Below are 21,890 nucleotides of genomic sequence, written 5' to 3'. Positions count from 1 at the left end.
CCTGCATGCCCAGATTTTTTTAAATAAAAGTCCTGTCCAAGAGAAGCAGAATTAACTATCCTCAACCACCTTTCACTTGAAATCAGATGATATAAAATATTACTGAAGGCAATTGAGATTTATTCCAGATAAGAATAGGTATGAATGACAGTAGCTATAATAATAATCCAGCAGCACCAGAGAGTAATGCCTGTGAGTTCAAGAAAGACATCACATCCATTTTCAGTGAGGTCTTTGCATTATTCAAGTTTTCAGCTATTTATTTATGCAAAGCACTAAATTCTATTTGGAGTCCCTGATTTAACTTGATTTTCTCAAATATTCTTGCCAGACAAATGTGTTCTATTATCATAGTAACTGAATGGAAAACATACTTAAAAAGGCTCGGTTTATAAGGATTAATGCAATAGTAATGGTAAGAATAATAGTTGTACTAAGTAGTGGTATAGTAGTAGTGATGCATAACTTTGCAGCTTTTTCATTTTTTTAAAGATCAGGCACTTATTTAGAAAAATGAAAACCATTTATTTTACATCAAAGTAGAGATAAAGGTTTACTATAAGTGCACTAGGTCTAAACTAGTATTTAGATATCAAGCACTAAACTGTATCCTTTAAAAAAAATGCATGAATGTCCATGTAGAAATACTGATGTTTCAGAGAGGTGTTTGTTCTGTATCCCATCCCTGCAAAGGTTTCCCAGTTTTTATATCTACACAGATTCAAAATAAATTTTCTTTTCACACAGGTAATCCACAGTAGCAATGAAGAGAAGTTTTGAGAATCTTTATAAATATCTTCTATGAGCATATTTTGAAAAGTTTTTTTTTTCTAACTACACCACTAACTCCAAATGTTTTATATTGAAAATATATTCTTAATTTGTATCACAAGCTTATAATTTTGTTTTTTTTTAACAGAAAGCTAAATTCTAAATAAAACAACATTAAATCCTAATATTTTAAGATTTAATCAGCATAGTTAGAACTGTAATTTAGTTGCAATATGGGAGTCAGGCTTACATTTCTTCTTGAAAATGTACCATGCAAATTAATATAGCTTGAGCAGATAGAATTGAGTATAACACTAGGATATTTAGCCATTGAAATGTATATAGTATTCAGGCCATTTTCCTTTTACAGTGAATTCAAGTATCAGTGTCCAAAACTTTCTCAGATTGGCTGAATGCTTCCACACCTAGGTAGCTTACCTTTCATAAGTAGAGTTAGATCTTTTTAAGGTTGTCAATTATCTTTGGTTCATTATCATCTCTTTTTAAACAAGGTAGTGCATCAAATAAATCTGCATATAAGGCAAGCCACTGTAAAACAGAAGTATAAAAATGTAAAATTTCATACATTAAAATAAACTAATTCATTTATTGCTTGAAAATAAAACTATACTTAATTTATGTTGTCAGAAAAAAGCATGCTCAATATTAGTTTAATAATAATATTTAATTCATATTGAATTACAATACCCCATTACAGTTTAATGTGCTAAATTAAATATATTAAAAATCCAATACTAAAAGATTATTTATAATGGAAGACCTATTGAAACATATAAAATCCATTCTCTGTAGTGCAGGTATATTTGTTAAAAGATATTAGAAAGTTTTCTGATATTTAGCAATCTCTTTTCAGAAAATAATTTATTTTTGAAGAGCCAATGTGAAAATCTTTGAGTCAACTTCTGAAGGTGAAGAGAACAAAACAAGCATTGAAACTCAAAATAATGATCTCTTAGAGAAGCTAGTTGTTTTTGATGTCAATAGGAACTTTTTCAAACAAGGAAAAAGGTTTCAGTGTGGCTTTTTATTGAAAACACTACAAAACAGTCTGGCAAAAATATATTGAATTTAAATCATATAACAACTATTACTTGACTCTGATTCTGATTGAGGAATGCTGTAGTGTTGCACTATGCTCCTGATGTGCTATTTCTGGATCCAAAAGTAACTTACCAAGTTCATTCTTTTTTGTTTTTTGTTAAAAATGAATCATTTCCATTAAATAGGTACAACATCATTGTATTCAAGTGTTCTGAAAGTTAAGGTAATAGGAGAGTCAAAGCCAAAATGTTCAAAGGTAGTTTGGCACTATTTCATCAATCATAAAAGATATCAGCCATTTATGAATTGCTGTGATCCGGTATAAACAAATGTTGGGATTTGTGGCATGTTTTCCTTAATTTTCTTTAAATTAAAAAATGTCCTTAATTTTCCTTAATTTCCTGGTTTCTCAGTTTGAAGGATTACTTGCATTTGCTTCATTACCTAACTCTATTAACTGGGGATAAAATTGACTTTTTATAATTTAAAAGATGGGAAAATAAATTCTTCTCACATTACTTGCAGAAATACAAGCTGCTGATTCTACCTTTCTGGGATTTTATTTATTAATGATATTGATACATATCCTTTAACCAAAATTGTTCAAACATTTTAGGCTTATATCATTACCAAATGTTTAATTAGGCTAAGGGAGAAGGCCTGACTTTGGGTCAGGCATACATATGAAGAACCTGGGAAAAGTCCATTTAATCCAGGAATCTTCTACCCATCTTTTGAGTACCTGCATCTGAGATGCAGAAAAAGACGTGCAAGACAGCAGTCCTCCTTTATTTCACTGGCAAAAAGTGCCTACTTTTGAGTGTGGGCTCTCTGAATGTAGAGATTGCTGCACAAAGTTTGCTTCACAACTGATGCAAGATTTGAATATGAATTTTGTTAGACCTAAACAGTCATTATTTGTCAATTTTACATTATTTATTTTAGATAAAAGCATGGCTTTTTAAGTTTCCCAAAGTCAGGTTCATTTTCTGCCTTAAAATATTCATGATTTATACTGTAATAATTGAATATTGAAACAAACAACAATTAAATGAAACAGAAAAATTAAATGAAAATTTTAGTTTATAATCTCATCATGCTGTAGATGGCATGACAGTGGCAAGTTGGCACATATGGTTTTCAATTTGTATTGAAAAACAGAAAAAAAACTTCAACGATTTTAATCTTACATTAATAGATACCTATTTAAATAATCATTGGATCAGATCCACAGGTATGTTGCAGTTTATGTTCAATATGTCCTTTTTCTCCTGCATTAAAATCACACTTATGTTCAGCCATTTCTATTGAGGTTAGATGCAAACAAGATCTACTTTTTTATTCTGACTTATTTCCTTCCTCAAGCCCTTTTGTGTAGATGGCTTTTTGAGACTGTGACCTCACAACATTGCAGGGCTTATGTGGAGGTTAGAAATGTGAGCTGACTGAGAGAACCAAAGACATCTTTGCACTGGTTTCATCTAGAACTAGAGGATAAGCAGTTTTCCATTTGTGGAAACTCCAGTTGCCTCCTGGGATTCCCCTCCGTTTGTTCTACATCCAGTGTGTCAGTACTTTATCTTCCATTCCTCCTATTTTCTTCAGTCACTTGAGGTTTTATAAAAACTTATTTATTGTTTTGTGAAATGAAAACACAGTGAAGGAAGAACAAAGATGGGGTGCCAGCTGACTCCTGGTTTTGTGACTTTCCAGGGAGGCTGTTATTTAAAGTACAAGTAGTGAGGATACTTGCCTAACAGTGTGAAAAAGTTGTAAAGGTAAGAGATGCAAGGCCAGTGGCTATATGGAAGTGAAAGCCATTCTCCAAAGAGATGGACAGTAGATTCTAAAATCTTCTTCCACACAATAACTTTCACAGAAGGGTTCTGCTCATACTTTTGTGAAAAATCAAGACACTGGAACAAATTTAGACAACTATTTTGCAACCTGAAATCCAAACAATTCCTCCCATACCAAAGCAGATGTATTAAAAAAAAATTCTTGCTATACATCAGACTCTAAATCCTGCCTTCAATGCTTGCTCTCTGATATAATCTGAAAAAGTCCATTTCATCACCCCGCAGTAGAAGTAGAAAAAGATACAGCATGCATAGATTAGTATGTCTGTATTTTCAGTCCCTGTTCAATTCAAAGTAAAATTAAAAAGTAATTATTGATCAATATTTGGTTTAGATTCACTTCCATAAGGAATATTACCAAAGGGGAGAAAAAAAAATCTCCATGGTTTAACAAGTATGAAGCTAGTAACTGGAAGGCAGAAATACTATCCTTTTTTCAGAAGATTTCCTCAAAATGTTTAGATACTTTGATTTAAGTGTGTAGTTTATATTTCTGTGAAATTTATAAAATCATTTTAAACCAATAATCCTATAGTGATTTTAAGTTTTAGAAAATGTATTAATATCTATCACTTTTGCCATCTCTCTCAAAGAAAATCACCTAGGACATACCGTATATCCCTTCAAAATTCTGTCTCCTCTTCAGCTCAATCAAGTCCAATTTTCTTTGATTAAGATGTGTTCTTGCAAAGAAAATCACCTAGGACATACCGTATATCCCTTCAAAATTCTGTCTCCTCTTCAGCTCAATCAAGTCCAATTTTCTTTGATTAAGATGTGTTCTTGCAAAATTTAATTAGTTTTATGTCAATTTAATAACTACGGAGGAAATAAATGTGAAGCATGAACTTGTGTGGCTTGTTCAACTAGATTATTTATACTACATGTCTATAACAGCATTGCCATTCATGTGCAGCAATGTCTATAACTGTGATATTTCTAGATTTCTACCCTACTGTCATGGAGAACTATTTGCAACAAGTGCTTAATCTACACCAAAATTAAAATATGTATGTGATGTCTTGTTTTATGGGATAAACTTAATCTGAAAAGGGGCAAAAAAATTTCTAAAGGGAAGCATAGGTTAATTCAAATGAAACAAGTAATATTGAATAAAGAAAACAAATAAGCAGCTTAATTTACATTTGTGGAAAAAAATGAAAATGAACATGTCTTTTCCCTTCCCTCATCAAGAATGAATCTTTCTTTGTGGCTAACTGAAATAGTGAAAAGGACTGACGCTTGGTCAGATACCATAGCACTGATCATCTTCAATCCATTGAAATTAATGGAATGTCACTCTGACCTGGAGTTAGAGTTAGATCCTGAAATAAGTTAACTTGAAAGAGCTGGCCCAAGGAGGCAGAAAATATGTTGATTAATTTATTTTAGGAATCCTTTTACCTATCTGAAGTGCAAAAATCTAAGAGTTGGTTGTTTTTCTTTTTAATCTGGAATTCCTTGAATAGTCTTAGTGAAACTAGAATTATTGAATGCATTCCATTAAACATATTGGACGAATAAAACGGGTACAGTTCTGTTTCTATGTCAGAATGTTTTGTAATTTCTTTAAAATCTTGCCTTTTATGTGGCCTTTTTGTGATCCAAATATGGCCAATTGTTTGAAGAGAGCACTAGCTCTCTTCAAACAACACTATAGTCTCACTGAAAATGGTATTTTTCTGGATTGGTAATATTGTGACTGTACTGAGGAAGACCAAATCAGGGCAAAATGGGACTTCTTTATCCTTGATTTTCATACTGTACTGAATTAGCAGGTGGCAAGTGCATTTTTTTACTCCTGTATCATAAGCTGTATCTGTCAAAATGTCTTCTTTTATCCAGATGTTTAAAAATTCTAATCTACTTTGTATCTGGTTATTTCATTTAGAGTGAAGTTGACTACCTATTAAATTGAAATAAAAGTAATACTTATGAAATGTGCTTATAATCAAAGACAAGGGGAGACTGCTTTAAATGGACAGCGTACTGATTTCAAATCCATCTACATGAATGGAAATTGGGAAACTGGGAAATTGATCAACATTATAATAGTTTGCAGAGTTAGACGTGCATTCAGTTACTCACTATATTTAGATACAAATAAGCTTGCATAGGATTGGGTTAATTTATATAGCTTTCTTGAGCATTTGTAATAATTTTCCCTTATCATATTTTGAATATTAAAATGTAAAGAGCAAGTAAGAGAATTTAAATGTCATTTATAAAGGGAACTTATATTTTCTATCCAGGATATAATGTGAATTAATCTAAAATAAAGGAAATGTTTTTAATAAATTATTTTCACAAAACATCTTGCTAATGTGTGAATTCAGTAACAAGAAATTATTTCAGAATAATTAATTATATAGGATTTTCTGTACATATTTGTGTTTATATTTGCCATCTTTAATTTTAAATTTTTTTTGAACATCTGGATAAAAGAAGACATTTTGACATAGAAAAACTTCAGATTTGTGGCCCTTGAAAGTGAGTTCCAGTTAATACAGTGGAGCTTCCTTTCATGGATATGACTGTGGTTTTAATCATTTTCCAATTTGGGGGGGGGGGATTTGCAAACAGGAGGATACAAATTCGATTCATTAGGTAGGTAGATGCCTGATGTGAAACAGTATATTTATGGTTATAACCGTCAATTCATCTAACTTCCTGGGAAAGAAACTATGACTAAATAAATAAATAAATAAATAAATACTCCCTTTTTTCTATAGAAAAGTTCCATATAGATGTGTTAACACAGCAGAGGAGGAAATGAATAGATCTTAATTATAAACTTTGTTTCTTGTACATCTTGATAATCTTAGAGAGAAAACTTACTTAATGGAAATTTGAGAAAGAAAGACTACTATGTTTCTCAGTTTTTGTTTCTAGAAAGGATTTTTTTGTTAGTTTTTATTTGTAGTATGCTAGAGAGGAAATTAAAAATAGAATTAAAATGGTTCTAAAGCAAAATCTTTCATAGGGATTGAGAGGTCTACTTTATTAAATTCCAATAATAAAGTTAATTATCAGCTGCTAGTAGAGATATTGAATACTTTTAATTAAAGACGGTTTGCATTTTTGGACAAAGGTTTCCAGCTCATTCATCCATAAGAATCTGTATTTAGTTCAGCAAAATTGTCTTAAGTGTAGGGCTGCCCAAACGTATTAATGCATGTCTGAGTCTATGGGTAGATAGAGCCATTAAGATAATAAAAGCCTAGATTTTATTTTATGTTATTTATTATTTTATTTTATTTTTAAATTTTATTTTATTTTTCCTTCAAGTCAGCGTTAATTCCTGACAACTATCTGGACTAGTCCCTGCAGTTTTCTTGGCAAGATTTTCCAGAAGTGGTTTGCCATTGCCTCCTTTCTAGGAGATTGACTAACTAACCCTTAGGCTTGTTTTGTGGCTAAGATAGGACTAGAAATCACAGTATCCCCTTAACTATTACAGCAAACAGTAACATAACAGCCCAAACACTTCTCATTTATTATTATTATCAAGGACCCAGATTGTTGGGGGCAATTAAGCTGACTTTGTAATAATGCCGCTTGGGGTGTGTGTGAAAGCCCTAATAAGCAGGCATATACATAGAATGAAGGCTACTGCTAAGCTTGTAAGCCGCCCTGAGTCTTCGGAGAAGGGCGGGATATAAATGGAATTAAAATAAAAATAAATTAAAAATATCAGCCCAAGCTTTGTTCTTTGCTCTCCAGGAGAGATTGGCCCTTCCACAAACCAGAGAACAAAATGAGAAGGCTGGAAGTTTTTGCCCTTGCCCCTTTCTGCTGCCCAAAAATGCTGCCACTTAATTTTTGTGCTGACACTATTTATCATACAGTTGCCCCATTGAGTAAAATCTCTTGGGGTGGCAGGGGCAAATGTGTTAACTTTTTAAAACTGCCAGTGGGCTGCCCACAGCTGCATGGTGGACTGCATGTTGTATTGACCTGCTTTAGACTAATGTTTGAAGATCCCATCACTTTTTGAGTGCTGTGGCAACTTCCTCTGCTGGAAATGGTCAAATGTTTTCCAGAATAGGTGATGAATACAATCTTGTTCTGAGAAGCTTTTATTCAAATCAAAATTTTGGGACCAGGTAATACAATCAATATTCTTTGTTTGGAACAGTGCCAGTATCACTGTAATTTAGAAAAGTGCAGTGTGTGATGATTCTCTGATGGTACATTTACAAGTAAATGTTGTTCATGATTCTTCCCAATGCATTACCCAGGTTATGGCCTCAATCTGCTTCCTAGGATGCCCAGCCCTGGTTTGAGGAACAGGCAGCACAGCTGAGAATTTTCTTCTATTCCCTGCTAACTGGCTAACTTTTTGTTGGATATATATTAAGGGTAAACACATCATTTGTTGCCCCATATTTTCCCTATGTCACCTATGTTACCTATTTAACAGGTAATCCTTAATTTATGATCATACCTGAGTCTGGCAATTACAGTTGTAAGTCATGACAGTTGTAAAGCAGGTCACCACATGACTAGACCTGTTGTTGTTTTTTTGCAATGGTTGTTAAGCAAATGTGGAGGTCATTAAGCAAATACAGTGTTATGTAAATGAACACAGCAGTTGTTATTGGGCAGTTTTTGCCAGAGATCATAAGTAAATGCCAGTTTCTGACAAAAACATCATAAATCATAATCATGTGATTGCAGGGCACTGCAAACAGCTATACAGTAAATGTGGGCAATTGCTGAGCACCCAAAATGCAGTCATGTGGCCATAAGGAGGGTACCATCAGAATTTTTTAAAAAATGGATTGTATGTCTCTTTTTTTTGGGGGGGGTTGTCCATCAGAATTTCAAAATGTCATGGCCACTGGCCACAAGTTGAAGACTACCCATAAAATACTAAAACTTGAATGCTGCAAAGCAAAGTGCCCGCTTTCCATTCTTTAAAAAATCGTTAACAATATACACATAGACAATATTAGAAAATGTAAATAATGTCACAGCTTGCGTTTAGAGATCTATAGTCCATGCATAAATGATAAGAACTGTCCTTCTTCTCCCTGAACAGAACCGGGGAGGCCACTTTGGGTTTGGCAGGCTCAATAAATCCTCTTTCTAAGTTTTTTTTATGAATCTTTCCATCTCTGCCATTTCCTTTGGGCTCATGGCATACATCCTGGGCTTTGGGAGTTTTGCCCCAGGTTTGAATTCTATAGCACAGTCTGTGGGGCGGTGGGGGGGGGAAGCTCATCTGCCCGTTCCTCACTGAAAACTTCAGCAAGGTCCCTGTATTCCTCCGGTATTTCTGGTAACCCCTTCTCTTCCCCCACTGATGCTGACTCCTCTCTTTGGGTTAAGGGGGTGCTTTGGGATTTTAAGCTCCTATGCTCCCCCTCTGGGAAGTTGAGTTCTGCTGTCCTCCAATTTATCCCAGGGTTCCATTTCTTCAGCCACTCCACTCCTAAAATCTTTGGGCATTCCATGCCTGGGGCCAGTACAAACGTTATGTCTTCCTCATGAGTCCCCAGGGACAGGTGAATTGGTAAAGTGGCTAGGGTAGCTGCCCCCCCTGCTATTGACCCATCTAATTGGCTAAAGGAGATTGGTTGTTTTAGTCTCCTCACTGGGATGCTCAATCTCCCCACCAGCATCGAGCTGATGAAGCAGCGGGTGCAGCCAGAGTCTATTAGTGCTTTTACTTTAACTCCTTCAGTAGAAGCAGCTAATATAGTCACTGTCTTAAGGATGGGTGGAATGGATCCACTTACCAATGGTTCTCCCTCTGAGCTGTCTTCTGAAGTATCCACCGCCCCTGCGGTGTAGGCCGGAATCCAATCCCAGTTCTTGGCAGGGGTTGTGGACTCTACAGCCTCTGTCCCCTTCATGGAAGATTCTTTTGGGTTGCCTTGGGACTTCCCTAGCCTCTTGGAGGGTGATACCTCTGATTTACGCTGGGGGGCTTTTGAGTGGCATTCTGTGGCGCGGTGGCCCACTCTCCTGCATTGAAACAGCCTGTTGATTTTTTAGCCATGGACGGTAGTTTTTCCCCCTCGTGTGTTTGCTCGGGTGGCGGGCGGGCCCATGGTTTCCCCCAGCGGTCTCTCTTCAGTAGGTCTATCTCCACCTCCTCTGCCAGGACATACCAGTCATCAAGATGGTGTGGGTCTCCTCGAGGCAGGCAAGTGTCATACAGGTCGTAGTTTAGCCCATCTTTGAAATGGCTAAGGAGGATATCTTCTGGCCAGTTCAGCTTGCTGGCAATGGCTCGGAATTCTTGGGTATATTCAGCCACCGGCCGTCTGCCTTGCCTCACCATTTTGATTCTCTCCTAGGCCTTATGATCAGCCAAAGGATCTTCAAACCACCTCCTCAAGGATGACATGAATTGGTTGAAGTTGTTGAATTCTGGGGTGTTGGAGTCATGCAGGTTCACCACCCAGTCTGCAGCCGGTCCATCCAGGGTGGATTGCACAATACAGATGCGGGCTTTGTCACTGGGGATGTCCCATCCGTATTCTTCCATATAGCTGAGGACTTGGGTTAGGAAAAACCCCAAGTGTGGTGGCTCCCCCCTGAATTTTGCTTCCAGGGGCGGAAGTCTTTGAATGGATCGTTGTCTGTGCAGCGGGCAGTATTGCCCCTGATCCTGATCCCCATCTGTGGTTTGGGGGGGGTACTACTGAGGCAGCAAATCCTGTTCCAGCGGATGGCCCTGGTGTTGCAAGTACCGGGTTCCCCCCACTGTCTCTCCAGTTGCGGCCCCAGGTGCTGCTTGTGGCTGCAGTACTCAGCCTTCTCCTCTCTTAGTGAGCTAAGGGTTTTCTTCATCAGGTCAATAGCTTTCTCTAGCATCTGCTCGTCGTCACTGATCTGCAGGGAGCTCTCCATCTCTTTCCTCCATTCAGGTTGGTGGCTGCCCCGCCTCAGGGTCACTTTCCTCGATGCCTTTTCCCACTCACTTTTCCTTCCAACGCCCATCGACCACCGGGGTTTGCAGTTGTGCGGCTCCACCACTTCTTACCTGGAGGAATATGATGCTTCAGCTTCCAACCATTTGTGGGGTTCCATTTGGGAAGAAAACTCCCTTTCCATGGGGCTTTCCTCCTCACTTGCTTTGTCGTTAGACATTGTATTTTTTTGCAAAGTCCCCCGGTAAGGTTTTCCCTTCCAGGTTGACTCTTACTGCAGATCCTGTCTAATGTCAGGACCCACCCCAATCAACGTCTTAGGAAAGAAGAACTCTTGGAGACAGGATTGTCCAAGAAGGAACTTTTACTAAAACATGATTGCCAATGGAAAACTCGACAGGATCTGAAAACTGTGTTACAGATTGATACTTTTAAAGTGTCCCCGAGTGAAACCCCCTCCCCTTAGTCCATTTGGTCAGTCCCGGATCAATTAAGGTTCAGGTGTCAAAACCTACCAAGGGAAGAGGGATCTTCCATGCCTTTACGACATTTCCTTCCTCCCTTTCAGATTCTAATTGGAGATACAAACCAGATCTCTCCCCCCCCCTTTCTTTGTTCTTCTCAGTTCTAAGGTTCTTCCCCTGGTCTGATGACGGCCTCCAGGCAGGCTGAATAAACAACCTTACATCAAATGGATAGGGATGGCCAATTAACATCTTCTCTTCTCCTCCTTGTGAATGGCAGAATCCAGTGAAGGGTGTAAGATTTTAGAACATACAGATAGGGATTTATGAATGGGATATAAATGGATTCTGACAGTATGCTTTTGTGGTGGAGACACCTTCACCACAGGTTTATCAGGTTTCCTTGCCCAAAATGGTTTGCTCTGAAGAAAAGCCTTTCAAAATAACATATTGATCACAATTGTTAATGAAACACCAAAAAAAGCAAAAGAGGGGATTGTTTTATTTCCTGCTACATGAAATAAAGGAACATAAGTCAATCACATTCTCATATTTTCTGCAGACGTGGCTCTGTCAGTGTGCCTTGGGAACCCAGAGCTGGATGGAGCCCATTAAATGGCTAGTATGAGTGTGTGTTGTCACCAGGGTGGGTGGGAGGAGTGTTATATTATTATCATTATCATTATCATCATCATCATCATCATCATCATCATCATCATCATCATCATCATCATCATCATTATTTAACTTTTATTCATTAAATATGAAACTCAGTCAACTGAACACTCAAATTGACTGGCACTAATGGTTGACATGGGTTGCTGCCAGCATCCTAGGTGTCAACCAGGTATCTCCTTAAAATGTAAGATGTTCCAAGTAGCACAGTTTTTTGTAGCTTTGCTGGAGTTATTGCAGGATTCTGCAATTTCTTGATGTATTTTGTAAAGTTTTTGGACATAGTTCCCAGTGCCCCAATGACAATGGGTATCACTGTTACCCATTTCATCCATAATTGCGCATTTTCGATGGCCAGGTCATGGTATTTCATAATTTTTCCAGTTCTTTTTCTTTGACTCTGGCATCTCCTGGTACAGTGATATCAATCAGCTGTATGCTTTGGTTCTCTACAACTGCGATATCTGGCATGTTGTGTTCCAAATGGTGATCTGTCTGTATTCAGAAGTCCCACAAGATCTTCACCCTCTCATTCTCGACAACTTTTTCCACCCTATGTTCCCATGACTTTTCGAACACAGGCAAGTCGTATTTTTTACACAATGCCCAGTGGATTAGTTTAGCAACTTGGTCATGTCTAGCTTTGTAATCAGTTTGTGCGATTTTGCTGCACTCACATATTAAATGTGAAACAGTTTCAACTTTGTTGTTGCAAAGTCGGCAATTTGGATTGTCAGTGGATTTTTGTATCTTCGGTTTCATGGCATTAGTTTGAAGTGTTTGTTCTTGAGCAGCCAGTATTAAGCCTTCTGTTTCTTTCTTGATGGTTCTCATCTTAAGCCATGCTTAAGATTATTATTATTATTATTATTATTATTATTATTATTATTATTATTATTATTATTATTATTATTATTATTATTATTATTATTTTATATGGCATTTTTATATCCATGTAAGCCACTTTGAGTAGCCATGTGCAAGTAGGCAGCAATATAAATTTTCTAAATAAATAAATAAATATCCTAAACTCCATAAATACTGTATACTTACTTAATGCTTTCTTAAAATAGCTGCTTCTCATCAACTCTTAGAGCAGTGAATTCCATATGAAGCTCAGTGATATGTATCACTGTTTTTCCTTTTATCCATTCAGTGTTTGTACTGGGTGATAATTTGTACTAGGTAAGTTTTAATAGTTTTGCACATTCTTATACTCATGGTGTACCTTTTTTGTTTAAATGGGCCCACTAGATGTCACACAATGTTTGCTATATTTTTTAAAAGAATGATTTAAAAAAGAAACTTGTTGAAAAATGAGATGATAACAGTAGATTCTTCCAACTTCAGATAGACTCAAGATAGTTCCATGAGTGGTTAATAATTTATTTGTTGTTATTAATTTGATAAAACTTCAAATTTCTAGATATAAATTTAGAGGCTTTATTTCTGAAAGAATGTTATTCATTGCCTTTTTCCAAAGTCTTTACTCTCTTTTTTTCCTAAATGCCATATAGAGTTCTGTAAATAAGGTTAGGGAAGCCACGTTTCCTCCAGATAATTCCCATGATTGCTACTCATTCTGATATAGCTGGTTATGAACTATTGGAAGATTTTCCCAATATTTTGGAAACATATTTTCAAGGGTACCAAATTGGGGAAGGCCTCGAGGCAATTTGTGCATCTAATTCTGGTTTGGGTATGTTATCTTATATAAAGTTCTTTCACAAGTGGTCAGAATACACATCTATACTGTGGAACTGTCTTTGCAATGCATCCCCATTTTTCTAAGAGGCAAAACCATCAATGTAGTAGGCAGAATATAAAAATATTTATTATCTGCTCTAGAAGTTAAATTCTAAAGACTGTTTTAGGGCAAATTAAAAAAAACACCATGCAAATTAATGAAGTTAACAAAGTCAGAGTTTTGATGGAGGTCAGGTGCTGTGATGCTTAAGTCAAATCAGCCTTTCCCCTTTTGTAACTTATTTGCTTCACAGTACTAAAGCAATGTTTTGTGATCTTTGCAGTAAAAGTATTGCTGTAATATGGATTTTTGCTTTATCCTCATTCTCCACATAACATGTTTCTTTTTCTTTCAAGAGTAAAATAAAGTCATTTCTTCACATTTGAGTTAAGGATGTTGTAAAGATAATTGTTGTTACTCTCCTAAATGGTTAGAGATTATACCAGCATCTGTTTTGCTGGAGTATTATTTAGGTAGACAAGATTGTCAAACTGATTTGTAATGCACATTTATATAGAGGAATTTTCTACTGTCTTTAATGAAGTTTACTTCCAATCCTATAGATTTGCAAATAAGCTACACTGAAAATGAGATAATTCACAAAAAAGGCAGTGGAAGTCTTGTTTAAATTAAGGTAATATAATTTAAGGTTCCAAATGACTTGGATGGATGATCATACTGTTCAAGTCTTTAAGTATACTGAGAAACTCAAGGAATGTTTTCTTGACATCGATTGGAATTTATATAGCAACAAATCTAAAACTACAACTGGAGCTGCAGGTTATTCTGGCTGAATTCCAATTGGGATACATATATGAAACATACATTGCTGCAAAAATAGAGTATTTTTGTGTATGATGTATTCTTAATGTGTGAAATTCCCAAAGCTTGATAATAATAATGTTACATCTCAGGATCAAACAGATTTTGATGTTTTCTTTGTTCTTAACTAGGATTGGGTCAGAATCTTGGCATGGAGGCAAGGGAGCTTTAGCCTTTGGTCACTGCCTAGATACCAATTTGTCTGTGAAAAAATGCTCACCCAACTTCTCACTAAATAGTAGATACAATCTGGATCAAAACTAATAGAACAAATGTTTCAAATATTACTTTTGTGGGATTAATCAGAGGCCTGGACTGCAGGACTGAGTGACAAAAATCTAGCATCCCTAGTCTTTACTACTCCAAGATGGGTTTCATAAATTTTACAATCATGCCCTTTCTTTATGGGAAAGCTGTGCATGATTGAAATTTGCTGTATAATGTGGAAAATAAACTTTGAGATGTTCTGTTCCAGCTTTATATATTGTGGTTTTGCCTGTGGATTTTTTAAAATACATTTGTATCCTGTCTTTAAAAATAATAACAAGAATTATCAGAAAAACAGAACAATAAGAAAATAATTATTATTTGTCCATAGCACAAGAAGGAAGGCAATAATGTTAAAGCAGTGGATTTTTTCTGTTTATGTATAACTTAATTGATGTACATTTGTAAAAACATGATATTTTGATAGAAGATTCTGACAAAACATTATTTGATTACCAGGCAAATCTAGTTTTTTAAGATGATATTCATATATAATATAAAACATAGATATATCTTTTAAAAATGCAAACTGATATTACCAAAGATGAACTATTTTAAGTTTCTTGACTTCAATATAACATTTAAGGGTATTGCATATACAATACCCATATACAGCTCTTTCAAGTACTTTGATAGAACTATAACTTTGCTTGATACCGTGATAATGAGAGATATTCCTTTGTGTTTTCCTGCTAGTTTGGAATATTTATTACAAGACAGCTATAGTGAAACAAAGCTGGTTTCATATGTACAAATGTGTTGGCTCATGCCTTATATGTATAGTAAAATCAACATTTAATTTATTGTTTGTTGATTTTTAAAAATTATAAGCATTTCTCACAATTTGTGATTCTGGGTGGCATACAACAATTAAGATTAAAAGAAAATCAATATCAAAAAAAGGAAAAGTGAAAACAACATAAAGCAAATAATTAATATATTATAAGCAACATTATAATATATTATAAGCAACATATACTGAAGGTATATTTATTTTAGATAAATAAATATAAATACATTTTAAATAAATAAATATAGATAAATTTTAGATAGAACCAAAGTAGAAGACTAGAATGGAAATGTGAATGTTTTACATTGGTTGTTAAACAGTTTAACTCATCTTGAATTAATCACTTTACAAGTGCTTAACATTAAATGCATTATAGCCCTATAGTGATCCATATGCATATCTTATAGCATGAATATAACACATATACCATCACCATATGAACATGACTGTTCCTGTGAATCTTTTCATATGCAGCTGGTCCTGTTATTAAGAACAATGAGGAGTTGGCTTGCTCTAAATAAGGCTCCCATCCTCAGCTGATAGAGTGCTATATTGTTACTAATATATTGTTACTGAAGTATGTAAGTTTTTATGCATCCTCATCTCTTTTATGTATGGGTTGTGTGGTATTTTAAATCATAGGCTAAGACTCTTTTTTCAAGTCATGGAATAATCAGTTCTTCATTTTTCCAGTATACCATCTATATGTAGGATGTCAATGGATTTCACTTTTAGCAAGGAAAAACCCTACATTTTCCCTTTTGAATTCTGTATAGCATTTGCCAGATAAATGTTTGGTAAATATTCACCAGTGTCCAAGAGAAATGTGGGTTAAAAATATCCAAATCTTGTACAATGTAGGGGTGGAAAATCCATAACAGATTCAGAAGTATCTGTCTGAACAAGAGTGGCAATTGAGTAAAATTGAAGTAGAAAATAGAGGTTGATCTGTCTCAGGCCTAAGGGTCTATGTAAGTCTTTTATTATGTCTTCTTTAAAGGAATTCTGAGCTGTATTTTATTATACATTTTATTCATTAAAAAAGTGACCCCAGTATTTTGAATTTTAACATGAGGTAGACTCAACAAAATAATTCAACATAATTGAAAATAATTTAATTAATTTTTACAATACCAAATAATTACCATCATTATAATGCTATCATTTTTAATAAAAAAAAAAGTTGAAATGCTTAAAGCAGCATTCAGGAATGATTGACCTCAATTCAAAACTTGATTATTTAGATAATGTCAATGCAAGGGGAGAACAGAACAAAACAGAACAGAATAGAATAGAATAGAATACAGCTGGAAGGGACTTTGGAGGTCTTCTGGTCCAGGGCTTTTCAACCTTTTCACCCATTGTACCACTTTTAGGATATGGCAACATCTGAGTACCACCAGTCGCCTAGCAAGGTGTCAAAAACCTGATGACCAAAAAAAGGAAAAAAGTGATGAAGTACAGGTAGTCCTTGACTTACAACAGTTCACTTAGTGACTGTTCGAAGTTACAATGGCACTGAAAAAAGTGTCCCCCAAGCCACAGCCGAGCAAGACACCTGTTTGCCTGCCCAACCGTGCTCTTCCTCCTGTCCAAGGTTTTCACTGTTGTGAGCATATCTGTTGAGGATTAGCAATGGGGATGGGGTGGGGAGGGTGTTTGGTTTTTATTCCTCACATCTGCTGCGTGGTTGCAGCAGATTTTGGTCACTTCACATGACCCTGGGACACTGTGTCTGTCATAAATATGAATCAGTTGCCAAGCATCTGAATGTAAATCACAAGACCCTGGGGATGCTACAACATTCCAGCTGAATGGTGCTTCTCCTGGACTCAGAAGCGCCAGGATCAGCTCCAAGCTCCAGCTGTAGCCTGGCGCTGATCTTGTGCTTCCACTGAGCCCTGACAGCCCTGAAGAAGTGCTGATCCTGGCGCTTTGGCTGAGCCCTGACAGCCCTGCAGCTCCAGTCATCTCTTGCTTAGGCTTGTGCGGTGCTGCCATGGGTTCAGCTCATTCCCCTCCCCTGCTACCACTTTTCTAGAATGGTTGCATACCACCAGCCAGGTACCAATGTACCATAGGTGGTACCTGTAGTCCAGCCCCCTGCTCAAGCAGGAGAACCTATACCATTTCAGATAAGTGACTGTCTAGTCCCTTCTTAAAAACTTCCAGTGATGGAATGTCCACGATGTCTGAAGGCAAGCTATTCAATTGGTTAATAGTTAATTAAGGAAGTTTCTCCTTAATTCGAGACTGCTTCCTTTGATCATTTTAGTTGCTCTTCTCTGAACTTTTTCCAAAGTCTCAACATTTTTTTTGTAGTATGGTGTAGTATGGTAACAAAATTGGCTGCAGTATTCCAAAATTGGCTGGTTTTATAAAGCGGTATTAATACTTCATGTGATCTTGATTCTATGCCTCTGTTTATACAACCCAGGATTGTATTAGCTTTTTTTGGCTGCTTTTGCATACCTCTGGCTCATAGTCAAGGACACCAGGACTCCAAGATCCCTCTCACAGTTACTGTTTTTGAACCAGGTCTCACCTAATCTGTACTTATACCCAGTGGTGGGATTCAAATATCTGAACAATTGGTTCTCTGTGTGGTTGCAGACCTGGGCCTCCGAGGCCTAGAACGAACTTCTGGAAGTGGCTTCCACACACTTCTGACAGGCCATTCTAGGCCTGGGAGACCTCTTCCAGTCCTCTAAGGCCTAGAATAGACTTCCAAAAGCAGTGTGCATTCAGCCAGTTCTCCAAACTTAACAAAATTTAGGTACTGGTTTTGTCGAACTGGTACAAACCGGCTGAATCCCACCATTGCTTATACCTTTGATTTTTCCTGCCTAAATGTAAAGGTTTGCTTTTCTCCACATTAAAATTCATTTTGTTGGATAGGGTCCATTGTTCCAGTTTCTCAAGATCTTTTTGGATCTCTGAGTTTGTCTTCTGGGTGTTAGCTATTCCTGCCAGTTTAGTGATCTGCAAATTTGATGTGTTCCCCTTCTGTTCCCTCATCTAAGTCATTTATGAAGATATTAAAGAGTACTGGGCCTAAGATGGAGCCTTGTGGTATTTTATTGCTTACTTGTCTCCATGTGGATGTAGTACCATTGAGGATTACTTGCTGAGTGCGGTTTGTCAGCTAGCTACAGATTCATCTGGTGGTGATGTTGTCTATCCCACCTTTTTCTAGCTTACTAAGCAGCAGGTTGTGGTCTACTTTGTCAAATGCTTTACTGCAATCTAAGTACTACATATTCCAAACCATTTAGGATATTAAAGGTCTTGAACAAAGGCCTGGTGATTTCTTTTAAGCTGGTGTTAAATTGATTCCACAAGCCAGTCCTGACTGCTGCATTCTAACTTTAGAATTATAGAATGCCCCCTAAGTTCAGACCAAGTCATAATAGGTTGTACAGAATTCAATATAGCGTTCCCAACATCCAGATCCAACAGCTCAGAGCAGCATAACATTTAACTCACCAAGCCAAATGCAGCATATCAACCATATTTTTGGCTTATGGAACTTGACAACTTGACAACTTATTGGAACTTGACAACTTGTAAGGAAAATAAGGGTTTCATATTTTTTTTTGTTCAGCTTGGTAAGTCCCAAGCTAGCCAATTGGACAAAACAGAGTTTTACTGGAAATCATTTATGTATTGCACTTCAAAGATTGTTTCCAAAGGTTCTGTGACAATTCTGTCAAGTTACAATTCTATAGGTGTCTGGAAAAAAACACTGGATAAAGCTCTTAGTAGTTTAAAGAAGGTGTGGAGGCTAGGGAACCTGATCTGAACTATGATTCTGAAAAGAGGCTACCTGTGTTACTGAATGAATTCATTCTTATATGTGTTCAGAATGCTTTATTTTATTTTACTTTTTGGCCAAATAGCCAGCAGATGTCTATCCAGGCTCTAGAGAACTTAGACCTCTAGCATTATGCTCCAAGGCCAGAGCTAGGCTTTATTTCTGCCTCACTACTTTGGGCATGTTTTCCTGGTGTTTGTGATCATTTTGCAACTTTATCGTTTGGAACATTACATGTTGTAACAGAAGGCCAAGCAGCTTCCCACTATTTGTTGCATATCTGTAGAGTCAAGCCATCTGTCAGTAAAACAGAAAAACCTAAGTTCCTTTTCTCTCAAGGGTTCAGTTTGCTATTTTGGGGAGGGCCTCTGTTCCCCATGTGGAAGAAAGCTGGTGTGGTTTGAAGCAAAGATGGTTGAAAAAGAGAAGGCCAAAAGACTGAAGCTGCTGTTTTGCCCATCTGCCACTGTTTGAGGTGTATTCATTATTAATGGAGATAGTGGCGTTTGCTGTTCAGATATGCAGACCTGCCTGGGTAAATGAGACATTCTTCAGCAAATTGCTTTGGTTTTTGATTGCTGATTGTACGCGTGTCACCAAGCTGACTCAAGGTTCATCGATGCATGCTCAGTAAATTAGAAAGAACATAACTATGGATCAGCCAAGAGAATGAATTCTTTGCCTACAATGACCCAGGGCCATTTAATTTTCTGCTTAATTTTGTTGCAGTCAGTTTGCATTTTGGGTTATTATGCAGTAGGAAATTAACAATAAATAACAAATTTGGTCTTCCTGTGCTTGTAATGATATTTTTTATAAATCTTTGTAATGCTCTTTTTAAAAGGATAAAGGTCTGTACTAGACTGATACCCCACAAATATGCAGAATAGGAAAGAAAGGGGGACAACATTTAGTTAAATAGCAGTTCCTTTCTCTTTCTGTTCTCTTAGCTCTCTCCTGTGATTTTATATTTCACATTAAACTTAGTTTTTATTTTTCTCTTTTTTTCCAGATAATTTGAGGAAAATGGAAACAGATGAGACTCAAGACATGTCCCAAGTTTCTGGTGAGATGGGATATATAAAGAATATGACTGAAAAAGAAGTAGGGAATCTCTCATCCATCTTCAAATTTGTTTGGTTCTGTACAAGAACATAGCATTGTTATTGTCAGGGCAGGAGCTTCAATGTTTTGTAATGATTATATGCAGATCAGGATATCATTAATGTTTACCACTTCAAACATAGCAATGGATTTTTAAAAAATGGGGGGGAATGAAAAAGAAACATACTTGTTGGTATGCACAGATCTTCCTTTCTCTCACAGAACAATGAGCCTATGTGACACATTTTAAATTCAAAACCATATTTAGATTTCTATTACAAATTTTTTATATGAAACAGCAAATATAAACCAGAGAAATAATTTTTATCTTATCTGTCAAGTACTATTAATATTTTTCTAAATTTAATTATCTTTACTTTTATAATTAGTCTAAGACTGATTAAATTGCCTTGCTTAGATTTCCTTAGACTTGAATTTTCATTTTTTTGCAGTGAAATTCACTTACACAATTTTTTGTGTGAAAGGATTTGTTACATCTAGAAACAATTGTAAGGGGAGACACTTGAAGGGGCATTACTGTTTGAGGAGAGAGAAAATAACATGCAAGTTGGAGATACTAAAGACCTGGGTATTTCATAATCCACTACAGCTGGAATTTTAAATCCTTCTAGATACCTCTGTGTTATATATTTCTAAAGACTGTATACAACATTTAAGAGATAGACATTAAAAATGCACATATTAAAGACCATGTAATACTGTTACCCAAATGCAGAAGACAAAATTAAGATTTTTATTGTAGCCAAGTAACCAACATAGAATAGAATCATAAAATTGTAGAATCTTAGAAACACAGAATCATAGGGCTGGATGGGGCCTTGGAGGTCTTCCAGTCCAACCCTCCACCCAAGGCAGGAATCCTTATGTAACCCTGGACAAATAATTATCCAGCTTTTCTTGAAAATCTCCAACAATGGAGCACCCACAACTCCATAAGGCAAGCTGCTCCATTGGTTAACTGTTCTCACTATCAGGAAATTCCTCCTTAGTTCTAGGTTGGATTTCTCTTTGATAACCTTCTATACCTTACTTCTTGTCTTGCCCTCAGGTGCTATGGAGAATAAATTGACCCCCTCTTCCAGGACAGCCCTTCAAGTATTAGAAGATTGCTATCCTGTCATCTGTAATACTTCTCTTTTTTAAGCTAAACATACTTAGTTCCAATAAGTATGCATCGTGCAATTTAGACTCCAGACTAGTGGTGGGATTCAAATATGTGAACAACCGGTTCTCTGTGTGGATGCCACTTCTGGAAGTTCATGCTGGGCCTGGGCAAGAAAATATTAGCTACCAGTTCTGCCGAAGTGGTGCGAACCAGCTGAATCCCACCACTGCTCCAGACTCCTTATCATCTTTGCTACCCTTATCTGTATACATTTTAGGATCCCAACATCTATTTGTATTGGAGTGATCAGAACTGGATGCAGTATTCCAAATACTATGCCCTCCTGTGATCTTTATTCTATCCCTCTGTTGATGTAGCCTAGGACTGTATTGGGCTTTTGGCAACTGCAGCACACTACTGATTCATACTTACGTAATGGTCCACCAGGACTGTCACAGGCACTACTGTAGAGTCCAACACTGTCTGTTCTGTACCTGTTCTTGTT

The 21,890-nt window shown here is 36.4% G+C and overlaps 1 protein-coding gene across 7 annotated transcripts in view; it reads left to right on the top strand.

Annotated features, from left to right (window-relative positions):
* The window catches only part of IKZF1 (IKAROS family zinc finger 1), a 122,690-nt gene that overhangs the window by 1,826 nt on the left and 98,974 nt on the right, over window positions 1-21,890 (top strand). For all 7 annotated transcript variants that reach the window (XM_081346491.1, XM_081346490.1, XM_081346496.1 and 4 more), the window contains exon 2: window positions 20,168-20,221. In XM_081346491.1, the coding sequence (XP_081202617.1) occupies window positions 20,168-20,221 (54 nt within the window). The remainder of the gene's footprint in view (window positions 1-20,167; window positions 20,222-21,890) is intronic.

Source organism: Vipera berus, assembly GCF_964194415.1.
Source record: "Vipera berus genome assembly, chromosome: Z".
NCBI classification, from domain to species: Eukaryota; Metazoa; Chordata; class Lepidosauria; order Squamata; family Viperidae; genus Vipera; species Vipera berus.
The sequence above is the reverse complement of the archived record's forward strand: the minus strand, read 5'-3'. Positions and strand labels throughout refer to the sequence as shown.